The sequence below is a fragment of the Hyla sarda genome, chromosome 7, assembly GCF_029499605.1.
Source record: "Hyla sarda isolate aHylSar1 chromosome 7, aHylSar1.hap1, whole genome shotgun sequence".
NCBI classification, from domain to species: Eukaryota; Metazoa; Chordata; class Amphibia; order Anura; family Hylidae; genus Hyla; species Hyla sarda.
The window spans coordinates 114,206,929-114,234,124 of record NC_079195.1 but is presented as its reverse complement, the minus strand read 5'-3'; the positions used below and the strand labels follow the sequence as shown (position 1 = coordinate 114,234,124).

At 42.1% G+C, this 27,196-nt stretch overlaps 1 protein-coding gene across 3 annotated transcripts in view; it reads left to right on the top strand.

Moving 5' to 3' along the window:
• Nucleotides 1-27,196, top strand: part of NPFFR1 (neuropeptide FF receptor 1) — a 458,339-nt gene that overhangs the window by 77,195 nt on the left and 353,948 nt on the right. Inside the window, exon 1 of one of the 3 annotated variants that reach the window (XM_056530485.1) lies at nucleotides 21,039-21,129. The exons of the other annotated variants lie outside the window; for them this stretch is intronic. Coding sequence (XP_056386460.1) covers nucleotides 21,111-21,129 — 19 coding nt within the window. The 5' untranslated portion in view covers nucleotides 21,039-21,110. Of the gene's footprint in view, nucleotides 1-21,038; nucleotides 21,130-27,196 lie in introns of those variants that run through there. 3 annotated transcript variants of the gene reach the window in all.

Genomic DNA, 27,196 nt, shown 5'->3' with positions numbered 1-27,196 from the left:
TCTGGTCTGCCCGCTGTGGATGAAATTTCTCGTGATCTTTCCATCATATGGAGAGAGACCCAAAATTCTCTCTTACAGGCTTCTTCACGCATGAAGAGATTCGCGGATAAGAAAAGAAGAGCTCCTCCCATTTTTTCCCCTGGAGACAAGGTATGGCTCTCCGCCAAATATGTCCGCTTCCGTGTCCCTAGCTATAAGTTGGGACCACGCTATCTTGGTCCTTTCAAGATTTTGCGCCAGATTAATCCTGTCTCTTACAAACTTCTTCTTCCTCCTTCTCTTCGTATTCCTAATGCCTTTCATGTTTCTCTTCTTAAACCACTTATCATTAACCGTTTCTCTCCCAAATCTGTTCCCCCCACTCCTGTCTCCGGCTCCTCGGACATCTTCTCCGTCAAAGAAATTTTAGCATCTAAAAAGGTCAGAGGGAAAACCTTCTTTTTAGTGGATTGGGAGGGTTGTGGTCCTGAAGAGAGGTCCTGGGAACCTGAGGACAATATCCTGGACAAAAGTCTGGTCCTCAGGTTCTCAGGCTCCAAGAAGAGGGGGAGACCCAAGGGGGGGGGTACTGTTACGCCGAGCGCTCCGGGTCCCCGCTCCTCCCCGGAGCGCTCGCTACACTCCTCTCACTGCAGCGCTCCGGTCGGTTCCACGGACCCGGGGCGCTGCGATACCGCCTCTGGCCGGGATGCGATTCGCGATGCGGGTAGCGCCCGCTCGCGATGCGCACCCCGGCTCCCGTACCTGACTCGCTCTCCGTCAGTTCTGTCCCGGCGCGCGCGGCCCCGCTCCCTAGGGCGCGCGCGCGCCGGGTCTTTGCGATTTAAAGGGCCACTGCGCCGCTGATTGGCGCAGTGGTTCCAATTAGTGTTTACACCTGTGCACTTCCCTATATCACCTCACTTCCCCTTCACTCCCTCGCCGGATCTTGTTGCCTTAGTGCCAGTGAAAGCGTTTCCTTGTGTGTTCCTAGCCTGTGTTCCAGACCTCCTGCCGTTGCCCCTGACTACGATCCTTGCTGCCTGCCCCGACCTTCTGCTACGTCCGACCTTGCTTCTGTCTACTCCCTTGTACCGCGCCTATCTTCAGCAGCCAGAGAGGTTGAGCCGTTGCTAGGGGATACGACCTGGTCACTACCGCCGCAGCAAGACCATCCCGCTTTGCGGCGGGCTCTGGTGAAAACCAGTAGTGACTTAGAACCGATCCTCTAGCACGGTCCACGCCAATCCCTCTCTGGCACAGAGGATCCACTACCTGCCAGCCGGCATCGTGACAATATATATATATATATATTTTTTTTTTTTGTTTCGCCATAGATTTTTGGTTAAAATGAATGCTATAAAAGGCAAAACGCTCAGTCCTTAAGGGGTTAAATTCCCATTTATAATATAACTCTCCTAATTCTTGAAGGGTATTAACAGTTTTAGTTTTTTTCCCTCACATAGTAAGTTATGAGATGATGTGAGTTTTTACATGCATGTACATTGTGACTATGCATATATGATTGCAGTTGCAGACAAGATAATTTGGTGCCCTAGGCAGACTAGGCAAATTGTGAACACCCCCTCCCCCAGAACCCCGCACCCCCGTCAGTTTAGAACTCCCTGATTTGAAAGCTATGTGGTGACTGTGCTGTGGTAAGAAACCAGTTTTACTCTGCAAACTGTAGTCTCACAGTGAATTCAGTCTTTGCTCTATGTGACTGTGTAAAGAAAAGGAAACCCTTCTTTCTGTAAACAACTTTGATTTTGTGGTCAGCATTAGCTGCAGCATCTGAAGGTATAAATGGTTGGGATCAGAGTTATCTGCTATTGCAGCCGGAGTCTAGATGTATATTGAGGATCTGTGCCCATATCATGAAAATGATGTAAAGGTATGTCAGCTGTCTATAAGTCCCTGGAACCAGCTGTATAAATGCACATTGGACAGCACCTAGAGGTTAAAATGCTAATACTAGTGAATCCTTAAACCTAGCTAGGCCTCTGCATAGACATAAATGGAAGGGTATGGCCTGACGTCACTTGGGGGAATGGCTGTGAAGTCACGTCCCCGTCTCAGAGGCAGCACAGAATGCCGGAGGCTGCATGAGATTGCGGGGGTCCCCATGTTTTTAACATTTTAACAGTACAGAAATATGAGATATAAACAGAAAGTACAGATCAAGGCTTCAAAAGGAAACTAAAAAGGTATAGTGCTTTCCAGAAATAATGTGAATCAACATGTCTGTCAGGTATTCACAGCATGGTATGTGGAATCAGGTGGTACTGCTGCAAAATTAAGAAAGTCCATGTATATGGATTGTTAACATAGATGGAATATGGGAATGATTAAGCTCATTTAGAGCTCCGTGAGACGGGATATCTGTAGGATATTTTTTTTAATAACCTAACCCTGCTTTGTACTCTATACCTTTATCACTTACCTGTTTGGAAAGCTCCTTGCTAAATGTGGAATTGATTTCAATGGGATTCTTTCACAGAATTCTGCAAAATATAAGACTGAACTTATATTTCTGCATAATGCAAAAAGCAGAAATTCCGCTGTCTAAATTATGACAACATATCTGGTGGAATTCTTCTGCGGAATTACACACTGAAATTCCGCCATGTGAACATACCCAAACTCTTCTGCTTTCACAGAACAGTTGTATTTGTTCTGAGATTACATTGCAGACAGGTGGGCCCTATTATTTTATTTTGTGACCTCAAAATGTGACTTGGGCAGATCTTTGATCACAGCAGATCTTTTTAAAGGGGTTGCACGGTAAAGGAGTTGAATACACATGCACATACATATAGATAGATGTCGTTTGTATAAGCTACTCACATCATACACTTTTTCTGTAGATTTAATATTTTTGCATTACCGGTCTTCCTGCCAAACCATTTAAATAGCAAAGTGAATAAAAGTGTAGGGCTTTCAAACTAATAGAAGAAAATGATAGATAAATAAACCAAATAAAAAAGATTTTGATTACGTGAATACAGGTTCAATCCATTTACTGTTCAGTTTGCAATTCAATGGCAAGCTGTGAAGTTAAAGATTTTGCAATGTGCTCACCCAAATAGTTTTCCATTACAACACATTTCAGCAAACTGATGGAACGTAAATTCAATCCCTTAATTTTAGCTGTTATCCAGGGTGACGAACATGTACTACTCAGTTAAATGCTGAATTAAAGACTCAGTACAATTCTGAGCCAACATTATTACATATATATATAAATATAGTAAAAGTGATCAATTTAGCTATAGCTAGTCACAGCCACCTTTTGTCAAAACCCTTCAAATGTTTTTTCATAATAAAAAGCATTTTCTTTATTTTCTATGTATTTGTATCTGTTTTAGTCACAATAGTACATGCAGCAGTTCGTGGAAAAATTACAATTCACACTATTAAAGTAATGGGAACAAACCACCAATTTCTCTTTCACATCGTAAATAGCCTCAGGATGTATTTATTTGACTAATGTGATTGTCATGAAGAACATTTGCACAATCTGATATAGTTACTTAACACAGTTCTCGGAAATAAATATAACATTTTAATTCACCAAATACCCTTTTAAAGATGAAAACCTGCACTCAGTGATGAAGGTTGCAGTCTATTGATTTACTAGCAACTTTTACCCTTTGAATATATTAAGACTCAAAGACATACGTTTATCAAATATTTTATTGATGTTTCTTAGTAAATTGTTGGCCAGATTCCACGGCTATGTGTGGTTACCAAGTCCTCGTTAACCCTTTAATGATCATTGATACTCCTTTATACAAAATGATTAGGGGTCTAATTATGAATCATTTTAATGATACTCTATAATAAGCAGACACAAACTATTTATTGTTTTTGTATTATGGATAATTTAATACACGGTGCTTTTCTGAGCGCAAGCTATACAATGAAAGAAGCAAGAGTGACTAGCTTCAGTACCAAGCTTCTTGGTCTAACTAACCATAATAACTGGGATTATAGCAAATTCATTTGCAGTAGACAGATGTTAAGCTTAAAAAAAATTGTCCCTCAAATCACAGGTAATGTCCTGGCACTAACATAATTACATAGTACATAGTTTGTAAGGTTGGAATAAAAGACAAGAGTCCATCAAGTTAATCTGAAAACTCTACTGTCTTGATCCAGGGGAAGTAAAAAAAAAAACAAAAAACATGAGGCTGATGCCACTGGCCCTGACCAATATTTTTGGTGACATTTGGCAAAATTTTAGGCAAAAGACTGATTTATGACCTATTTATCAAGTTTGCCAGTGTCTTGTTGTAAATGTTCACTCAGTTACATCTGGTAGATGGAGCTGTGCAATCACCATCAGGTGCTGTAAACAATTGACAATATTGAGACGAGTTTGCTTTTCACCGAGCAAGTATCAATAACCAGATGGGGCAGATATGAGGGCACAAAGCTTCAGGATTCTTTAAAGTTTGGTTCAAGGTTAACAGGTTCTCTGCAAACTGGAAATGCAATAATCTCAAAATTGTGTACAGCATTGCCTAAGAGCTGTAAAACCCTAAGGAACACTGCTAGGGATACCTAGAAATGTATTCAAGTAGTTTTAAGAGGCTTTAAGGCTAAGGTGATGTCATAGTTAAGGTGACATGCAGTAACCCATGGTAAATAACAGCTTGTTTAAAAACACACTGCTCTTGCAAATTTTGTGTGCTTTTCAACACTATCATAAAGTTGTTTACAGTGTCCTTTTGAGTCTGGCAAGTGAAGACACAATGGATTTATCTAAGTGTCTCAAAAATTCTCCCTTTTGGGAGTTGCAACAGGATTGGTGTCCCAAAATAGTGAAGATAATAGTTTTGTTTGAAAAGCCAAAACAATGAGCCTTTTTTGGGAATCATTGGTTGTGTATTTGTCTGGTAGTAGCAGCAAGGGTAATGGACTGATGGTAGTTGTAGCCAGCTGACAACAGGCTGTGGTGGCTTGGTCATAAATGTAGTAGTCAGCAAACAGCAGGCATTGGTGGACTTGTGAGAGTTGTAGTAGCCATCAGATAGCAGGTAGTGATGGTCTGGTGGAAGTTGTAGGTAGCCAGTGTACAGCAGGCAGTGGTGGAATGGTGGGATATTCAGAAGCCAACAGGCAGTAGTGGAATGGTGTTAGGTGTAGTTGCCAGTAGATAGCAAGCAGTTTTGCACTGGTGAGAGTGGTAATAGCCAACAGACAGATGACAAAACTGTAGCCAGTGGAAAGCATGAGTTGTGGTAATACTATGTCATCAGTGGCATTTTGCACAACAAGGATGCCTGGCTTGCTCAACACTCTCTCCGATGCTACACTGGAGAGTGGACAAGATAGACCATCTATGGCAACTGGGCAAGTTCTAGCCAATGGTCAAATCTAGAGACCCATAAGTTCATTGTAATGTCTGTCTTGGTTATGTTCAGACACGGCCATTGGATTTAAGTTGTGTCTGAACAGTTTGATTTTTCCTGGCTGGGAAATAGTTTAAGCTTTTATCCTTTCACCCAATGGTTGTGCGGGTGTGTTTAGATATCTCCAGCTCAGTCTAGGTTCTGAGCTGGGGATTGACATGCTGCTATGAAGTTGTGCAACACTCTTTGTCTGTTTGTGCTTTAATGCTATTTTTTCTAGCTTAACATGCACTATGTATTTATCTTTGAGATGTTCTGGGTTTTTATCCATGGTTGTAAACCATGCTCACAGTAGATTTTTTATCTGTGTTTGAATAATCAGTTTTAAAGATTAGTATGCCCTTTCTGCTAAGTAGCTGTTCACACTATGTGTTCTCTTGTGTCAGTTTTCTGAGTTTTTGTAACAAGACATCCCTGTTACCCTTTATGGGGACTCTGGGAAATTGAGATTTAATAAATGATTTCTCCGTGCTCAATGGGAGATTAAGTTTTAGTATCAAGAGATTCCTGTGTCTACTGGAGGTTTTCTGGGCGATTGAGTTTATTCCTGTTTGTTCCTGGAGTCTATTCTGACTTATCTCGTTTTGGTCTAGTGTTACCTGTGCTCTATATGTTATAATTCCTGTTTGTTCATGGAGTCTTTGCTGACCCATTTCCCAGACTTGTGTTCTGGACCTAATCTGTTTGTTAGTTTTCTGTGTCCAGTGTGAAGAGTGTTCTATATGTATATCCTGTTTGGTTGATTTTATCTTTAGAGTTTGTTCATGCACTGATCATAGAGTTCATGATCACTGAATTAGTGTTTCCTCTGTACTTTATTATTGGTCTATAGTGTCCTCTGTGCTTAGTTAAGGATCTGTGTCCTCTGAACTTTATCTGTTTATGTCAGTTATCCGAGTCCAGTATTTATAGTGTTCTATGTTCCTGTAATGTTTCTGGCTCATGACCAACTGTGTATTATTAGGTGTTTTTACTAGGCTTGTACAATTAGTTTCGGACATAATTAGTTTTTGTGTGAATTTTTCATATTTCATACATTCGGATTGATCCGAATGTACGAAATAGTTACATCTGAATGAATCCGAATTCGTAACAAATAGTGTTGAGCGGCATAGGCCATGTTCGAATTCGCGATATTTTGCGAATATATGGACGAATATTCGTCATATATTCGCTAAATTTACATATTCGTAATATGCACGTTATATTGTCGCATATGGGAAAATTTGCGTATGCCAAAATTAGCATATGCGAAAATTAGCATATACAAAAATTTGCATAAGCGAAAATTTGCATATGCGGAAATTAGCATATGCAAATGTTTGCACATGCGAAAATTTGCACGCCAGTCTCACACAGTAGTATTAGAGCCTTCTTACACCACACAAGCTGGAAGCAGAGAGGGATGATCACTATGATGTGTACTGTGAAAAAAAAAATATTTGTAATTATGAATATATAGTGCTATATTCGAGAATATTCGCGAATAAAATTTTCATTGCGAATATTCACGAGCAACACTAGTAACAAAACAAATTGTACATGCCTATGAAATTGTGAAAAAACTAATTTTATTTTTGTTAAAACAAAACTCCTTTTCATTTAGAAGCAAGAGACCATTTCATAAAGTGTGTGTGTTTAACTTTTAGAGATTCCTGTGTCTACTGGAGGTTTTCTGGGGGATTGAGTTTATTCCTGTTTGTTCCTGGAGTCTATTCTGACTCAGCTCGTTTTGGTCTAGTGTTACCTGTGCTCTATATGTTATAATTCCTGTTTGTTCATGGAGTCTTTGCTGACTCATTTCCAATTCTTGTGTTCTGGACCTAATTTGTTTGTTAGTTTTCTGTGTCCAGTGTGAAGAGTGTTCTATATGTATATCCTGTTTGGTTGATTTGATCTTTAGAGTTTGTTAGTACATGCACTGATTATAGAGTTCATGATCACTGAATTAGTGTTTCCTCTGTACTTTACCATTGGTCTATAGTGTCCTCTGTGCTTACTTACTGATCTGTGTCCTCTAACTTTATCTGTTTATGTTAGTTATCCGAGTCCAGTATTTATAGTGTTCTATGTTCCTGTAATGTTTCTGGCTCATGACCAACTGTGTATTATTATGTGTTTTTACTAGGCTTGTACAATTAGTTTCGGACATAATTAGTTTTTGTCCGAATTTTTCATATTTCATACATAGTTACATAGTTACATAGTTACATAATTAGTATGGTTGAAAAAAGACATACGTCCATCAAGTCCAACCAGGGTATTGAAGGGAAGGGTGTAAGGGGATAAGGGAAAGGGATGTAGTTTTATAATTCTGCATAAGCATTAATGTTATTTTGTTCCAGGAATGTATCTAACCCTGTTTTAAAGCTGTTAATTGTTCCTGCTGTGACCAGTTCCTGAGGTAGACCGTTCCATAAATTCACAGTCCTCACGGTAAAGAAGGCGTGTCGCCCCTTTAGACTAAACCTTTTCTTCTCCAGACGGAGGGGGTGCCCCCTCGTCCTTTGGGGGGGTTTAACCTGGAACAGTTTTTCTCCATATCTTTTGTATGGGCCATTTATATACTTATATACGTTTATCATATCCCCCCTTAAACGTCTCTTCTCAAGACTAAACAATTGTAACTCCTTTAATCGTTCCTCATAACTAAGATGTTCCATGCCCCATATTAGTTTAGTCGCGCGTCTCTGCACCCTTTCCAACTCCGCAGTGCCCCTTTTATGAACAGGCGACCAAAACTGAACAGCATATTCCAGGTGAGGCCGTACCAATGCTTTATAAAGGGGGAGTATTATGTCCCTGTCCCTTGAGTCCATGCCTCTTTTGATACATGACAATATCCTGCCGGCTTTGGAAGCAGCAGCCTGACATTGCATGCTATTCTGTAGTCTGTGATCTACAAGTACACCCAGATCCTTCTCTACCAGTGACTCTGCCAGTTTAATCCCCCCTAAGACATACGACGCATGCAGGTTATTAGTACCCAGATGCATAACTTTACATTTATCCACATTGAACCTCATTTGCCAAGTGGATGCCCAGACACTTAGTCTATCCAAGTCATCTTGTAACTTATGCACATTCTCTATAGACTGTACCGTGCTACAAAGCTTGGTGTCATCTGCAAAGATAGAAACAGAGCTGTTAATACCATCCTCTATATCATTGATAAATAAATTAAACAGCAGCGGGCCCAGTACTGATCCTTGGGGTACACCACTAATAACCGGGGACCAATCAGAGTACGAATCATTGACCACCACTCTCTGGGTACGATCCATGAGCCAGTGTTCAATCCAGTTACAAACTAAAGTTTCCAAGCCCAAGGACCTTAACTTACCTGTCAGACGTCTGTGAGGGACAGTAGAAAATGCTTTGGCAAAATCCAGAAACACTATATCCACAGCCATTCCTCTGTCAAGGCTTCTACTCACCTCTTCATAAAAGCAAATTAGATTGGTTTGACAACTTCTATCCTTAGTAAACCCATGCTGGCTATCACTTATAATACTATTATCCCCTATGTATTCCTGTATGTAATCCCTTATAAGTCCTTCAAACAATTTACACACAATGCACGTTAGACTTACCGGTCTATAATTGCCTGGCGAAGACCTAGAGCCCTTCTTGAAGATTGGTACCACATTAGCCTTGCGCCAGTCCCTTGGCACAATACCAGACACCAGAGAATCTCTAAATATCATGAACAAGGGTACAGATATTACTGAACTTACCTCTCTAAGAACTCTTGGGTGTAGTCCATCCGGCCCTGGAGATTTGCTTACATTTACTTTACTTAACTTACCTTGTACCATCTCTACATTAAGCCAGTTCAATACATTATATGATGTGTTACCAGCACTGACCTGGCCAATGTCAGCTCCTTTTTCCATAGTGTATACAGAACTAAAGAACCCATTCAGTAGCTCCGCTTTCTCTATATCGCCTGTGACAACCTCCCCATTATCATTATTAAGGGGTCCTACATGCTCTGTCCGGATTGATCCGAATGTACGAAATATTTACATCTGAATGAATCCGAATTCGTAACAAATAGTGTTGAGCGGCATAGGCCATGTTCGAATTCGCGATATTTCGCGAATATATGGACGAATATTGGTCATATATTCACTAAATTTGCATATTCGGAATATGCACGTTATATTGTCGCATATGGGAAAATTTGCGTATGCGAACATTAGCATATGCGAAAATTAGCATCTACAAAAATTTGCATAAGCAAAAATTCGCATATGCGGAAATTAGCATATGCAAATGTTTGCACATGCGAAAATTTGCACGCCAGTCTCACACAGTAGTATTAGAGCCTTCTTACACCACACAAGCTGGAAGCAGAGAGGGATGATCACTATGATGTGTACTGTGAAAAAAAAAAAGAATATTCGTAATTACAAATATATAGTGCTATATTCGAGAATATTTGCGAATAAAATTTGCATTGCGAATATTCGCGAGCAACACTAGTAACAAAGCGAATTGTACATGCCTATGAAATTGTGAAAAACTAATTTTATTTTTGTTAAAACAAAACTCCTTTTCATTTAGAAGCAAGGGACCATTTCATAAAGTGTGTGTGTTTAACTTTTATTTCTCTATTTTTTTACATTTTTTAGGTAGTACTACTTCTCCCAGCATGAAACAGACTGTTCCATGCTGGGAGTAGTAGCACCTGTACTAATAGACATATCGCCCCGGGTATCGATGCGATCGTCCATAATATAGTAGATATGTGGAGCAGCTCTATACAGCGCTCACATCTCTGCACTATACTCCGGCCAGTTATGTGAATAGCACATAATTCATTCATATTTTTCGCCCAGAGTGGAGATTGGCCGTATGGTTGCAGCCAATCACAGCTCTGAGGGAAATATGAATGAGTGAGTGGCCAGATGGAGTAAAGTGCAGAGATGGGAGCGCAGGAGAAAGCCGATCCATCTCTGCAATGGACAGGACGATCACATTGAGTGTCAGTAGTGATACCCGCTGTGATCTGTTCTTACCTGCAGGTACTACTACACCCAACATGGAGCACACTCTTCTCCATGTTGGGAGCTGTAGTACATGCATTAATAGACAGATTGCAGAGAGTGTAACTTCTGACACCTGTTGCGATCTGTCTATTAATGCAGGTACTACAGCTACCAGCATGGAGCAGAGTGTGCAGTTAAGGAAAGATCACAGTGGATGTCACTCCTGACACCGGCTGTGATGCACCTGTTTAATGTATAGATGCGGCCAGCGCTCTTCTATGGTCCCCTTCACTGACGTATATACACATATTCATATATCCCACAGAGAATTGTGATTGGCTGGAACCATATGGCCAGTTACAGCTTTCTGTATGAATAGTTGTATATATACGGCAGTGCAGGGGACCATAGAAGAGCAGCCGGCTGCATCTATACATTATACAGGAGGATCGCAACGAACTCTGGCGATCTGTCCATTCGTACAGATACTACTACTCCCATCATGGAACAGTGTGTTCCATGCTAGGAGTAGTAGTACTACCTAAACAAAATTTAAAAATACAGAAAAAAAGTGAAAAAAACACCCACACTACATTTTTATTATTGTCGGCTACATTTTTAATGCCCTGCCCGCCCACATAAATTGATCCCTGTTTAAAAATTAATAAAAAATGTGTTTTAAAAAAGATAAATTTCGTTAGATACAATTTTTTCCTTCACTACAGAATCTTTTTTGAGTTTTTTAATGGTACCCTACGAAATTTTATTAAAAAAGGAATCTCCATCTCCAATAACCGTAAAAACGAATAACGAAATCAGCCTAAAACTAAAATATAACTAACGACATGTATAATGACTAGATCCGAAATAACGAATTAATTTGAAAGCCGAACAGTTTGCAAATAGAACCGAAAAAAATATATAAACTAATGCATCCGAAAACAGAATAAAACAAATTACTGTATCCCAAAGGTTTAACAGAACCAAAACATTTTTAATCCGAAAAAAAAACTAAATGAAACAAAACAAAATATTTGGTTGAGCACATGTCTAGTTTTTACGCCATTGCACTTTAGCGCAGGGAGTCATCAGCGCCCAGTTGTCGATCCATCGGTTAGGATGGATGGGCAAGTAAGCAGGGAGAGTGTTTTTAGGGTCAGTCTAGGGCTCACTCTCCATGTCTCCCCCAGTCGGTCCTGACATCCATGAGGTCTGGGCTCATGGTATCTGTCAAAGAAAGGGGACAACTTAGGTTTGCATCAACCTGGTTGTTCAGGTGGTGGCGTACATCCCTTTGTCATCATTTACTGCGATGTGAAGATGCTGCCGATGGTTTTATGTTAAACCAGGCAACAAATGCTATATAGGAAGTTAATATCTGGGCTAAATAAAAAAAATGGGAATGGGTGGGAAGAAGCGGATACACAGTTGAAAGAGACAAGAGGAAAGTACATAAGGAAAAAAAAAACATAAAGCGCATTTATACTTATACTGGAAGTTTGGAGGAATTAAAATTGATGCATATAGAATAAAAATCTGAAAAATATTACTGGGATATTAATTTCCAGGACAACAATCTGTTCAGAAATGCTCATACAAATAAAAGAGTTGGGGTGTGGCTAACGCTGGTTGATAGAAGATGTGCTTTGTTTCCTAAGAGTGCAGTTAATCTCTAATATTTGGGCACTTTTATCTATACTTTATATGCAGACCTCAGATCTACCTTCTAGAAGGCATTAGAATCAAGCAGAGGCCACATTTACTGCATTATAGGCCGCTCTCCGGTTTTCAGATTAATTGTCTGTCACCTACCTGACTTAAAGTAGCCTCAGACTTCAGAGAGAGAGGGAGCTACCATGTTGAAGGAGCGCTGCCACAGATATCTGCAGCTGCAGATTCTCCTTTAATTGAATACTTATCTTTTACCCCTTAACACCTTAAAGGGGTACTGCATTTGAAAATATATTTTTTTAACTCAACTGGTGGTAGAAGCAGATTTGTAAATTACTTCTATTAAAAAATATCTTAACCTTTCCAGTTCTTTTCTTTTTCAATTTCCTTTCTGTCTGACCACAGTGCGCTCTGCTGACACCTTTGTCCATTTTAGGAACTGTCCAAATCCCCAAAGCAAACCTATCCTGCTCCGGACAATTCCAAAAATGGACAGAGGTGTCTGCAGAGAGCACTGTGGTCAGACAAAAAGGAAATTCAAAAAGAAAAGAACTTCCTCTGGAACATACAGCAGCTGATAAGTGCTGGAAGGGTTAGGATTTTTAAATAGAAGTAATTTACACATCTGTTTTACTTTCTGGTACCAAGTGATTTAAAAAAAATTTCCAGGAGTGCTCCAGTGGGAAACTTTATTTTTTTTTACGTTTCAACATATTTTAATACATTTTTCAAACGCAAGATATCAGACATTCAATACAGTGTAAAGAAGAATAATCAACACTAAATTGTCCTAGCTAGACACAGGCATGGAAGTGACATCTTGAAGAATAGAACATAGCAAACAATGGAAAGAAAGGTTACTAGTACAGTACCGCTATCATGAGATGGTGTCGGCATGTGAACAGCATGGCAAGTTGCTAAAGCAGACAGGATACAAGTACATATCATCAATCAAGAGTGAAGTACAAAATAGCAGTGCTAGCCTTATAAGAGAACCAAACATAACCAAACAAATAGAACAGTAGATCCCAAATATGCACATATGTATACTAAGGGCTCATAAAGCACGTGATCGTGAACAAACATGTCCGGCAATACTCTAGGTACTCCTCTGAAAGTCTAAGGTCTACATGGGCCTTTAAGGCACCAGGGGGTCCATATTGTGTTGTTGTATCCTACCCACTGCCCATATCCCCTCCAGGGTGTAAGTGTGATGGATAAGAGAAATTAGTTCCACTAGGTCAGGTACTACATGTTGTTTCCAATAACGTGTGATAACCAGTTTAGCTAACACTAAAATCTTACATATTAGGGGTCTTTCCGCTGGCAACAGCAGGTGCAGGTCTATCAAGAGCAGGGCTAATTGAGGTGTGAGCGTTATAGGAAGGGTGGTGAAGCTACAACTTTTTTTTTTTTTTATCAACTGGTGCCAGAAAGTTAAACAGATTTGTAAATTACTTAGATTAAAAAATCTTAATCCTTTTAGTTGTTTTTAGCAGCTGTATGATACAGAGGAAATTCTTTACTTTTTGAATTTCTTTTTTATGTTGTCCACAGTGCTCTCTGCTAACACCGCTGTCCGTGTCAGGAACTGTCCAGGTTTGCTATGGGGATTTTCTCCTGCTGTGTCTAAATAGTCCCCAGATATAAATAATCCAATGCTTTGTGGACTCATAACCAGCTATGTAACACGCCAGGGATGCTCCCTGAGATAGTATAGCGTAACATATATGGAACATTATTCTTAAGTACATTTGCCTGTAGATAAATTATGTAAATATTCCCAACGTTTTGTCGAGAAAATTGGCAAAAATAAATACAGCTCTTAATTTATCCAATTATGGTGATGATCAATGCCAACAAATTAGAGAGACCACAGCAATGAAAAATAATTGCATATTAACATGGCAACATAAATATAGATGAAGCAAACTCATCTGGATCTTAGGACAATATTTGTAGTGAATCAGAACGTCTAAACACGTTTCCTACCCCAATCATCAGGAGACGGTAGGGGGCATAAGAGATATCATAAAGATATGGATGATGGTCAGTCCCGGTAGCATGTGATGCCGCCATGCTGGTTCACATGGCGTGTTCCTATTTATATGATAGATGTACATATTACCACTAATACCAGAGTGTTTGCCTTCTGTTTGGTGCGGGGGGTTCAATCAGCGGCGTTGATTGAAGATGCGTATCGCACAGCCGGAAGTCCAGGTCGGCACTGCGTCACTTCCGGTAGCTAGTAGTATAAAGAGATGTAGCCGGAATCTATCGCGGTATCACTCACATGATCGCTCCCATGTCTGCATAACTTCTGTGCCGCAACTACACATGACAGGTCACATGACCGGTTACGTCACTTAGTCATGTGACACCTTTCGTCATCCACAAGGATTGACGAGAAACGCTCAATTGCACAGCCGCATATGAGATAGAACCCGGTCATGTGACCCGGGTTATCAGTCGCAGTGAATGGGAAGGCGCTCTATTGCGCAGCCACACAAAGAAGGAACCATGTGGAATTCTCATCATGACTGTTCGGCACTGTAAAACCGAACAGCTGAGTTTACTAACCCACTGAAAACAATGTAAGGGAGGTGGAAACAGATGTTAATTGCATATAATAATAATATTGTTATTGATCATAAGATAAGTATTCTGGTTATTCATAATTTCGGTACACGGGACTATTGGAGACATATGAATATCCTAATGGAAAAATAAAAAATAGAAAGGAGACTAGAGAAGTCATAGATATTGATGCAACCTCAACCAGCCAAATATATTTGCAGCCCTAGATGAGCTTGTGGATAATACAAAAATAGGGATAAGCAAATTCCAGGTGTGCTGGGAAACTTAGACTTATTAACCACTTATACACAATTAAATGCCCTGGCTGGTGGTCAGCCAAACTGGTCATGGACTCTTCGGTTTTTAAATAAAACTTGTGAACAACAATGTTTCATTGAGGCCATATGGGGCCACAGATTTTAATCTGTGAATCCACCGGGTCTCCTTTTGGACCAACAGTTTATCAAAGTCGCCCCTTCATTTAGATGGACGGACTACTTCAATAATGGAGAACTTAAGACACTGGGGATCGCCTTGATGACATTCGTGAACATGTCTGGCTATAGGTGTTGTTCTGGCGTGTTTCACATCATTGAAATGCGCGCATATTCATCTGCGAAACTCTCTTATGGTTTTTCCTATGTAATCCATAGGACAGCTGCACTGACATAGATATACCACTCCTTTGGACTTACAATTGCCGAAATCCCTAATATTGTAACTGGTTCCTGTCACTGAGCAGATCACTGCTTTAGTTTTTAACATGAAGGGACAGGCCCGACACCCGCTGCATTTGAAATTTCCGCAAATGCGGTTTTAAAGCCATGATGATTCCGTGGTTGGTCTGGTGTAGTGGCTATGCACCAATCGATCCTGGAAACTACGCCCCCTCCGATAAGTGATCAATGGGCGTGAAGACACTACCCTCTATAAATAGGGATCGGTTGAAGAATTTCATTAGGATAAGCTCGTTGTTGGAATCTCTTTTGGAGTTTCCTAGCCTCATTATGAAACTCGGTTTCGGAGGAACAGTTTTGTGGTACTCTCAAGTACTGTCCCTTAGGAATACCTTTCCTGAGTGCTAATGGGTGGAAACTGGACCAGTGAAGCAGGCTGTTGGTAGCAGTTGTTTTGGGATAGAGAGTGGTGGAGATGTTATCGGTTTGATCTTTCTGAATCAGAACATCTAAGAAGGGAAGGGAGTCATGGCCGATCTCATAGGTGAACCTCAGGCCTCAGTCAAGGAAGTTTGACTCACTTCCGTTCCACAGCACCAGGATATCGTCGATATACCTTGCCCCCATTACAATCTTGGGGGTCCAGATGTTATCGTCCGGCGGGAAGACCACGGTGTCCTCCCAGCAGCTCAGAAGGAGGCTTGCGTAGGTGGGGAGCACATGGGCTCCCCATGGCAGTCCCCCTGAGCTGGTGGTAGGTCTTCCCGTCGAAGGTGAACACGTTGTGGGTCAAGATAAATTTGATTATTGGCAACAGGCCATATTTTTTCCTACTTCTACCCTTACCTATCTAAACAGTATCCAATATTGAGACAGTTAGTCTCCCTTCTGTCTAATATTTTAGTGAATTTCCAGGAACGTAGGGGTAGGTTCCAGTGTGGGCCTGTCCTTTTTAGGACGGACTACCCCTCCTAAGCACAGGGGTAGTATAGGGCTCCAGTCCTAGGGATATATAGGTAGTGGCCGCTCCATCTAATGGCCGTACATTTCCCTAGGCCCTCCCTCCCCATCCCCCCTCACTTTACCTGCACCCCTTCTATCCTTTAGAGACAATATCTGCATCCTACACAAGTAAGTCTCCTAATGGGAGGAGTAAAATTGTGGCATTTTTGTGAATCATATAATTGCATATATAGATCCTTAGATTGAGTACAATTTTATCCTCAGTATAATTTGAGTTGCACTTGTGGTGGTTTTTCTTGACATGTTTTACAAAAATCATCCATTAAAAGGGACATTTTAGTGTTTTTTCAGTGACAAGTAATTTACAAATCTGTTTAACTTTCTGGCACCAGTTCATTAAAAAAAAATGTTTTTTTCCATTGGAGTACCCCTCTAAGGACTGCATTAATAACTCCGGGATGCTTTTACTTTTTATTCTGATTCTGAGACTGCTTTTTTGTGACATTCTAATTTAACATAGTGGTAAATTTCCATGCATCATTTCATGAAAATGTTGAAAATTTTGTATTTTTCTAACTTTGAAGCTCTCTGCTTGTAAGGAAATGGACATTAAATTATATATTGATTCATATATACAATATGTCTACTTTATGTTGGCATCATAAAGTTGACATGTTTTTACTTTTTCAAGACATTAGATGGCTTCAAAGTATAGCAGCAATTTACAACATCAGATTTTTTTAGGAACCAGTTAAGTTTGAAGTTGATTTGAGGGGTATTTCTGTGAGAAATACCCCATAAATGATCCCATTAAAGAAACTACACCCCTCAAAGTATTCAAATTGACATTCAGAAAGTTTGTTTACCATTTAGGTGTTTCACAGGAATAGCAGCAAGAGGAGACATTTTTACACTAACCATTTTTTACACTAACATGTTCATAAAGCCCCATTTTTTTTCTCTATTTTTACAAGGGGTATAAGGAGAAAAAGCCCCCCAAATTTTTAGCCCAATTTTCTCCCGAGTATGGAAATACCTCATATGTTGTCGTAAAGTGCTCTGCGGTCTCGCAACATTGCTCAGGAGGGAAAGAGCACCTTTGGGATTTTGGAGGTGAATTTTGCAGTCATGGTTTTTGTGGGATATGTTGCATTTAGGAAGCCCCAATGGCACCAGAACAGCAAAAAAAAATAAAAAACTCCACATGACACACTTCATGGGAAACTATACCCCTCAAGGAATGTAACAAGGGGTATAGTGAGCCTTAACACCTCACAGCTTGATGGCTTTGCGTTGAAGTTGGACTTGAAAATTAAAATATTTTTAACACTAAAATGCTGGTGTTACCCAAAATTTTTTCATTTTCACATGGGTTAATAGGAGAAAAAGGACAACAAAATTTGAAGCCCAATATGGAAATACCCCATATGTGGAAGTAAAGTGCTCTGCTGGCGCACTACAGGTCTCCAGGTCTCAGAACAGAAGGAGCACCAATAAGTTTTGGACAGAGAAATTTGCTTGAATTGAAGTCCATGTGCATTTACAAAGTCACCATTCTGCCACAACCACAGAAACCCCCCACATGTGACACTATTTTGGAAACTACACCCCTCAAGGATTACAGTGAGTACTTACAGCTCACAGGTTCTTTGAACACTGGGCAGTAAATTTAAAAATGAGATTTTTAACACTATAATGATGGTGTTACCCCACATGTTTCATTTTCATAAAGGGTAATAGGGGAAAAGGACCCCAAATTTTGTAGTGCAATTTTGCCAGAGTAAGGAAATACCCCATATGTGAATGTAAAGTGCTTTGCGGGCGCACTACAATGCTCAGAATAGAAGGAGCGCCATTGGGCTTTTAGAGAGAGAATTTTACTGCAATTAAAGTCGGGGACCATGTGCATTTACAAAGCCTCCATATAGGGACGGACTGACAGGTCGGGCAGTCTGGCCTGGGTCTGAGGGGGGCCCAACCACAGCAGGACTTGCTGTTTCACAAGATCAGGGAGCATACAAGCTGAATATGTACAGATCTACAGCATGCATGCTCCCTGATCTTCTAGTAGTTAATGCAGGAGTACAGCAAGGGGGACATGTGTCCTGAGGGCAGACAGGACAGAGGGAGGGTGCATCTTTATATCTTACTTGAGTGCAGGACCTTTTCCCCTTCACAATCTGTGTAGGAGAATGCTTAAGGACCTGAGTCACATGACCCTCAGGTCCTAAGGCCTTTACTGCACAGAGGAAGAAGACAGAGAGAAAAGTAAGGTGTGTGTGCCTGTCATTTACTATTCACTGCTGTTACACCTTGTGTTATCCTCCAGTCATCTCCAAAACTGCACTCCCTATCCTGCAGTTACACCATATCTTATCCTCCAGTCACCTCCAGGGCTGCACTAACTTTTCTGCTGTTATACCATACTTTATACTCCAGACATCTCCAGAGCTGCAGCCACTATTCTGCTGTAACATCTTTTCTTATCCTCCAGAGTTGCATTCACTATTATGCTGTTACATCATGTCTTATCCTCATGTCACTTTGAAAGCTGCACTCCCTATTCTGCAGTTACACCATATCTTATCCTTCTGTCACCAACAGAGCTGCGCTCACTATTTTGTTATTACATCATGCTGCTAAACTTTCTATTATGCTACTGCATCATATTTTATACGCTAGTCACCTCCAGAGCTGCACTTACTATTCTGTTCTTGCATTATATCGTATACTCTAGTCACCTCCAGAGCTGCAATCACTATTCTGCTCGTGCATCATATCTAATACCCTATTCACCTCCAGAGCTGATTTTACTATTCTGCTGTCTTTTACTGCAGTCACCTCCAGAGCTGCATCGTCTGTCTGACAGGAGTGTAATTGCTGTAATCACACTCCTATCACTCTCAGGGGAAGGTGAGGGCTGTTTGCCTCATGTGCCACCCGCTGAGGGGTGGCATCTCATAATTCACAGCTTTTGTAACTTGCAGGCTATAAGAGTAAGTCATACTGTACTGTAAAGGGGCACCACACAGATGTACACCCAAAACCTCTACTTCCTGCAGTGCTGTCTACAACTTTTACTGACTGCTGTGCTGTCTACACTTACATCATGTACTCACTGCTGTGCTGCCTACACTTATAGCCTGTACTCGTTTCTGTGTTGCCCACACTTACAGCCTGTACTCACTGCTGTGCTGCCTACACTTGCTGGGGTCAGAGAGTCAGTGAAGCCAAGCCTCAGACACTAAAGGAAGCCTACTCCTCTATTGCCCAGGGGCCTCATGAGGTATCAGTCCACCCCATCTCACAATTCACAGCTTTTGTAACTTACAGGCTGTAATTGTACGTTGTACTGTACTGTAGTGGTGCATCACGCAGATGCACACCCGCAACCTGTACTCACTGCTATGCTGTCTACACTTACAACTTGTATTCCCTGCTGTGCTGCCTACACTTACAGCCTGTACTCACTGCTGTGCTGTCTATAGAGATGAGCGAACTTTTGGAAAATTTGATTCGGGCAATTTGCTGAATTTTTCCCCCAAAAATTGTTTTGATCCAAATTTATTCATGGAGAATATATATTAAAAATGGCTATTTCTGGCCTACAGAGAGCCTCAATATGGGTGTAGAACACTTTGCTGTGTTCTAACACGCATATAGAGTGTGCTGGGGTAGTGAAATAATACTGTTATTCAGAATAAAAAGCAGATTACTGGCATCGCTTTTAGAATCACTGCCGCAGAGAGTCACAATGACAGAGCCTGGAGGTGGCATCAGTATGAGGAGACTATATAGTGGCTGGATGACACAGCGTGGAGGTTTCGGCAGCATGAAAAGACCATATAGTGGCTGAATGACACAGCGTGGAGGTCTTGGCAGCATGAGGAGACCATATAGTGGCTGAATGTCACAGCGTGGAGGTGTAGGCAGCATGAGGAGACCATATAGTGGCTGAATTACACAGCATGGAGGTGTTGACATCATGAGGAGACCATATAGTGACTGAATGACACAGCGTGGAGGTGTTGGCAGCATAAGGAGACCATATAGTGGCTGAATGACACAACTTGGATGAGGCTGAAGCATGAGGAGACCATATAGTGGCTAAAAAGACACAGCGTTGAGGTGGTGGCAGCATGAGGAGACCATATAGTGGCTGAATGACACAGCATGGAGGTGTTAGCAGGATTAGGAGACCATATAGTGGCTGAATGACACAGCGTGGAAGTGTTGGCAGCATAAGGAGACCATATAGTGGCTGAATGACACAACTTGGATGAGGCTGAAGCATGAGGAGACCATATAGTGGCTGAATGACACAGTGTGGAGGTGTTGGCAGCATGAGAAGACCATATGGTGGCTGAATGACGCAACGTGGAGGTGTTGCCAGCATAAGGAGACCATATAGTGGCTGAATGACACAACTTGGATGAGGCTGAAGCATGAGGAGACCATATAGTGGCTGAAAAGACACAGCGTTGAGGAGGTGGCAACATGAGGAGACCATATAGTGGCTGAATGACACAGCATGGAGGTGTTGGCAGCATGAGGAGACCATATAGGGGCTGAATGACACAGCATGGACATGTTGGCAGCACGAGGAGACCATATAGTGGCTGAATGACACAGCGTGGAGGTGTTGGCAGCATGAGGAGACCATATAGTGGTTGAATTACACTATATTTTTGAAATTTTGAAATTTAAAATGAAGATTTTGGATGGCTGGTGCTACCAACCATAACAAGATTTTTATTCCCAGACGCAGGCCCAGCACCGGTATCAGTAAACCATATATTGCCTGAATGACACAGTATGGAGTTGGCTGAAGCATGAGGAGACCATTGAAATGTATGATTTTTTACTTAAATTTAAGATTTTGAAATTTAAATGAATGATTTTGTAATTTAACTTTTAACTCCCAAGTTTTAGTGTCCCGGACCCAGGCGTGTGGGTACAAAGGGCCAAATCTAGCAAGCCCCCACAGGGCTCATGTGGCCGTGAGATGTAGGCGCAATTTCTCCATTGCCCTGACCAGCGATTGTTTCCAACACTTTTCGCCAAGACAAACCATGTGAAGAACAGCGTGACACCGCCATGCCCTGTACACATGGTATGCTGAAGGGCCACTAAGACTTGTCTGGGCAGTGGAGGCTGAGGACATGGTGGAGGATGAGGAGGTGGAGTCAAACACTGTCACAGGAGCAACGGGCTGACAGAGTGGAGCAGGAAACAGCATGAGTACACAAGAGGAGTTCACAACCCCTAAAAGTAAAAGGTGAATGTTGAAATCTCTATTGAAGATGCATGTTAGTTAGTGCTACCATCCAAAAATGTAAGGCCCAAGTCCAGAAGCATCAGTAAGCCAAGTAGTTCCTGAAAGACACAGTCAGGAAAAGGCATCAGCAGAACACAAGAGGATTTCAGAACCCCTAAGATTGAAAGATCAATGTTGAAATCTCAATTATGCATGTATATAAGCTAGTGCAAAACATCCATAGATTTAAGGCCCAAGCCCTGAAGCATCAGTAAGCCAAGTAGTTCCTGAAAGACACAGGAGCAGTCAGGAGCAAGCATCAGAAGTACCTAAGAGGGTTTCATTACCCCTTACATTGAAAGATCAATGTTGAAATTTCTATGAAGCATGTAGTTAGCTTGTGCTAAACATCCAAAAATTTAAGGCCCAAACCCAGAAGCATCAATAAGCCAAGTAGTTCCTGAAACACACAGTAAGGAACAGTCATCAGCAGTACCAAAGAGGGTTTCATAACCCTAATTGATAACCCAAGAGGGTTTCATAACCATAATTGTCAAGTGTTGGTGTAGAAGCATGGTCCATCTACTCTGAGCCATCTGGCATTGGTGGGTCGAAATCCTGGCTGATCCATGCCTGATTCATCTTCACAAAGTTAAGTCTCTCCACATTTTTCGTGGACAGACGAGTTCGCCTTGGGGTGACTATAGCCCCGACCACACTAAACACCCACTCTGATGGCACACAATTGGCCGGGCAGGACAGCTTTTTCAGGGCAAACTCTGCTAGTTGTGGCCATAAATCAAGTTTGGCTGCCCAGAAGTCCAGCGGATGGCCATGTCAAGGTATGCTACCACCTGCTGGTTCAGGTCCTGCTCCATGTCTACCTGCTGCTGATGAGTTACTTCACTATGCGGGTGAAGAAAGCTACTCATGAGCGAATGTAGACTTAGGCTGTTGATAATGGAGCTGGTACTCCATTACAGTGGAAGGTGAGCGCAGAGGGCCCCCTGAGTCAGACCTGCGAGTGGATGGACCATGTCGCCGATAGGCTTCGGCCAACTGATTACGTAGGATCTCTCTGTGGTACGTCAGTTTGTCCTCCCTCTCAGTGGGTGTAAAAAAGGCCCCCATTCTGTGACGGTAGCGAGGGTCCAATAAGGTGGAGAGCCAGAAGTCATCTCGCTGACGAATTATGACAATTCGGGGGTCATTACACAAGCAACTGAGCATGCATCGTGCCATTTGCGCCAGTGACTCGGAGGGACTCCCTGCCTCCATCTCCACTGCACATTGCCACGGTGTGTCTGGGTCCTCTGTGTCACCTTCCTCATAATAAACCTCTAGCTCCTCTAACTGATCATGCTCCTCCTCTCCTGACCGATGACTAGAAACACCTCACATCTCATCAAACCTAAACTGTGCTCCACTCTGCTCCTCATCCTCCTCCTCCAGTTCAGCCCCCACAGGGCTCATGTAGCCATGAGATGTAGGCGCAACGTCTCCATTGCCGTGACCAGCCATCGTTTCAATCATTTGTTGTAGGCAATGTGGGAGTGGAATTACATTGTTCATCCCGTAATCCAGACGACTTACAAATAATGTAGCTTACTCAAAGGGCCTCAGCAAATGGCAGGTGTCACGTATGAGCTGCCACTGGTTCACATTGAAGTTACACAGGGGAGTAGCCCTATCTGCTTGGATCATCAAGAATTTGGTGATGGCTTTTCTTTGTTCGTATAGTCTGTCCAATATATGGAGGGTGGAATTCCAATGTGTGGCAGCGTCACAAATAAGACTATGTTGTGGGATACTGTTCTGGCGCTGCAGCTCAAGGAGGGTGTGCTTTGCGGTGTACGAGTGGCTGAAGTACATGCACAGTTTCCTTCCCATTGTTAGGATGTCATGCAAATGGGGTGAAGACTTCAGGAAGTGCTTGACAACCAGATTCAACACGTGGCCATGCAGGGCGCATGTTTCACACATCCTTGTCACAGCGCGGACACGATGTTCTTCCCGTTGTCGGTCACCATGGTTCCCATTTTCAGTTTTCATGGAGTAAGCCATACTCCGATTTCTTGACGAATGAATTTTAGCAGTTCCTCCCCTGTGTGACTCCGTTCGCCAAGGCAAACCATGTGAAGAACAGTGTGTACGATGAAGGGTCACTGAGATTTGTACGTGCAGTGGAGGCCGAGGACACGAGGATGAGGAGACGGAGTTGCACACTGTCACAGGGCCAACTGCCTGAGAGTGAGAGGGTGGAGGAGGAAGCGGTGTGACCTGTCCAAGTTGCTGTTGTGGCTATGCAGGAACCACATTTACCCAGTGGGCCGTAAATGACATGCATTGTCCTTGCCCGTAGTTAAAGCTCCTTACGTCAGCCCTGCCGTGCACTTTTGAACACACCGACAGGCTCAAGGACTGGCACACATTCTCTTGTACAAAATTATGCAAGGCTGGTACTGCCTTCTTCGCAAAGAAATGACGGCTTGGGACGGACTCTCCACCTTGGCTCGGCACAAGCCATCAATTCTCTGAAAGGTGCAGAGTCCACCACTTGAAATGGGAAGGACTGTAGCACCAGCAACTTGGAAAGGAGGACATTCAGCTTCTGCGCCATTGGATGAGTGGGCACATACTGTTGTCTCTCGGACATGGCTTTGCCTATGGATTGTTGGCAGAATGGTTGATTACAAGTAGGAGGAGCAGAAGCATCTGGAGCGACAGAAGGAGGGTATGACACACAGCTCCCTTCGCCTGAGGTAGTGGACTCTTGACTGGCTGAAAGAGGGAGTGGCGTGCCACTAGGTGATGCAGCAGGCTGGACCACCACATCTGATCCACGGTTGTTCCAGGCCGCTTTATGGTGGTGCATCATATGTTGACGCAGAGCCGTGGTGCCAACATTACTACCCTGTCCACGCTTCACCTTCTGCCAACATATCTTGCATGTGGCTGTGTTAACTTCCTCCGGATGATTGATATAAAACTGCCAGACCGCCGAATATCTGATTTTACCACCAACAGTGCGCAATAATTGACTGCTATTGCCGCCGTCTCCAGGAACCCCAGTTCCACTACCTCCTTGGAAGGTAGGCTGCCGCAAAGCAGGTGGCCTACCCCGAGCACGTTTGGCTCCTGAATTTTCACTTCTGCCACTATGCTGACTGCCAACCATGCTACCACCTTGCTGGCTCATCTGCTGCCTCACGGGCAACCTGCAACCCTCTTCTGCTGATGATGATGAAGCCCCCTCTGCACCCGGCTCCCAAGTGCGATCGGCTTCATCATCATCGAGTTCTTTCTGCACGTCACTGATGTCCTCCTCAGGTCCCTTAACAGTGTATGATTCAGGACCCTGAATGCTGGAAACACCACTTCCCACGTCACCCTCCTCATCAATAATTGCCCGCCTAGCGTAAGAAACGGCAGATGTCTCCTCCACTTCTTGGCTGGGCAGTAGCTGCTGACTGTCGTCTAACACATCTTCCTCACTGAATAGTGGAGCTGAACCCACTGCGTAAGATACTTCTTTAGGGGTGGGAACAGCATAGGACAGAGGCAATTTGGGGACATGAACTGCTCCTGGGCCATGCCAACTGAGGTTTGTGTCTGGGGAACCCACCGACTTTTGACTGGGGGTATCAGATAGTACACTACTTAGATGTAGCTATGTGGTGTGCACACATGACAGAAAAAAAGGCTCTATAGTACACTTGGAAAACGTATTTTTGTAACACACCTGCTGGTGGTTACTATTCCCTGGCCTTTCACTATGTGTAGGTTTGTTTCAGATTAACAGGTACAAAAAAGCACACTACTTATTTGTAGGTATGTGGTATGCACATATGAAAGAAAAAAAAGGCTCTATAGTACACTTGGAAAATGTATTTTCATAACACACCAGCCGGTGGATACTATTCCCGGGCCTTTCACTGTATGTAGGTTTGTTTCAGATTAGCAGGTACAAAAAAGCTCACTACTTATTTGTTGGTATGTGGTATGCGCATATGACAAAAAAAAAGGCTCTATAGTACACTTGGAAAACACATTTTCGTTACACACCAGCCGGTGGTTACTATTCCCTGGCCTTTCACTGTATGTAGGTTTGTTTCAGATTAACAGATACAAAAAAGCACATTTCTTATTTGTTAGTATGTGGTATGCACATATGACAGAAAAAAAAGACTCTATAGTACACTTGGAAAACGTATTTTCGTTGCACACCAGCCGGTGATTACTTTTCCTTGCCCTTTCACTGTATGTAGGTTTGTTTTAGATTAACAGATACAAAAAAGCTCACTACTTATTTTTAGGTATGTGGTATGCACATCTGACAGAAAAAAAAAGGCTCTATAGTACACTTGGAAAACATATTTTTGTAAAACACCAACCAGTGATTACTTTTGCCTTGACTTTCCCAGTATCTAGACTTGTTACAGATTTACAAAATAGTAGACTGCTTTCATGTATGTATGTGGTATGCACTTATGAGGGCAGAAAAATTAGCCTAAAAACTCTGTAAGTTTTGTACAACACCAGCCGGTGATTACTTTTTGGCTGTCCTTTCACAGTATGTAGGCCGTTGACAGATTAACAGGTACAAAATAGTACACTACTTAGATGTATATATCTGTTATGCACTTAGGAGGGCAGAAAAATGTGCTACAATGAGCCTAAAAACTCTGTAAGTTTTGTAAAACACCAGCCGGTGAATACTATTGATTGGACTTTCACAGTATAAAGGCCCTTGACAGATTAACAGGTACAAAATGGTATACTACTTAGATGTATGTATGCGGTATGCACTGATGAGGGCAGAAAAATGCGTTAAAATACACCTAAAAACTCAATACACCTAAAAAAATGCGACACAGTATGCCTAAAAACGATGTCTTTTTGTAAAACATCAGCTGGTGAGTAATTTTGCTTGAACTTTCACAGTATGTAGGCCCTTGACGGATTAACAGGTAAAAAATTGTACACTACTCAGATGAAGGTATGTGGTATGCACTGATGAGGGCAGAAAAATGCGACACAGTACGCCTAAAAACAATGTATTTCTTTTAAAGCACCAGCCGGTGAGTGGCTTTCTCCCTTGACAGATTAACAGGTACTCAATGGTACACTACTTAGATGTACGTATGCGGTAAACACTGATGAGGGCAGAAAAAATGCACTACAATAAGCCTAAAAACTCTGTCTTTTTGTAAAACACCAGCCGGTGAGTAATTTTGCTTGGACTCTCACAGTATGTAGGCCCTTTACAGATTAAAAGGTAAAAAATAGTACACTACTTAGATGTAGGTATGTGGTATGCACGTATGAGGGCAAGAAAAATGCTCTGCAATACGCCAAAAAACTCTGTATTTTTTTAAAACACCAGCCGATGAGTAATTTTGCTTGGACTTTCACAGTCTGTAGGCCCTTGACAGATTAACAGGTAAAAAATGTTACACTACTTAGATGTACATATGTGGTATGCACTGATGAGGGCAGAAAAATGTGCTACAATATGACAAAAAAACTCTGTATTTTTTTAAAACACCAGCCGGTGAAAAATTTAGCTTGGACTTTCACAGTATGTAGGCCCTTGACAGAGTAACAGGTACAAAATGGTACACTCCTTAGTTGTACGTATGTGGTATGCACTGATGAGGG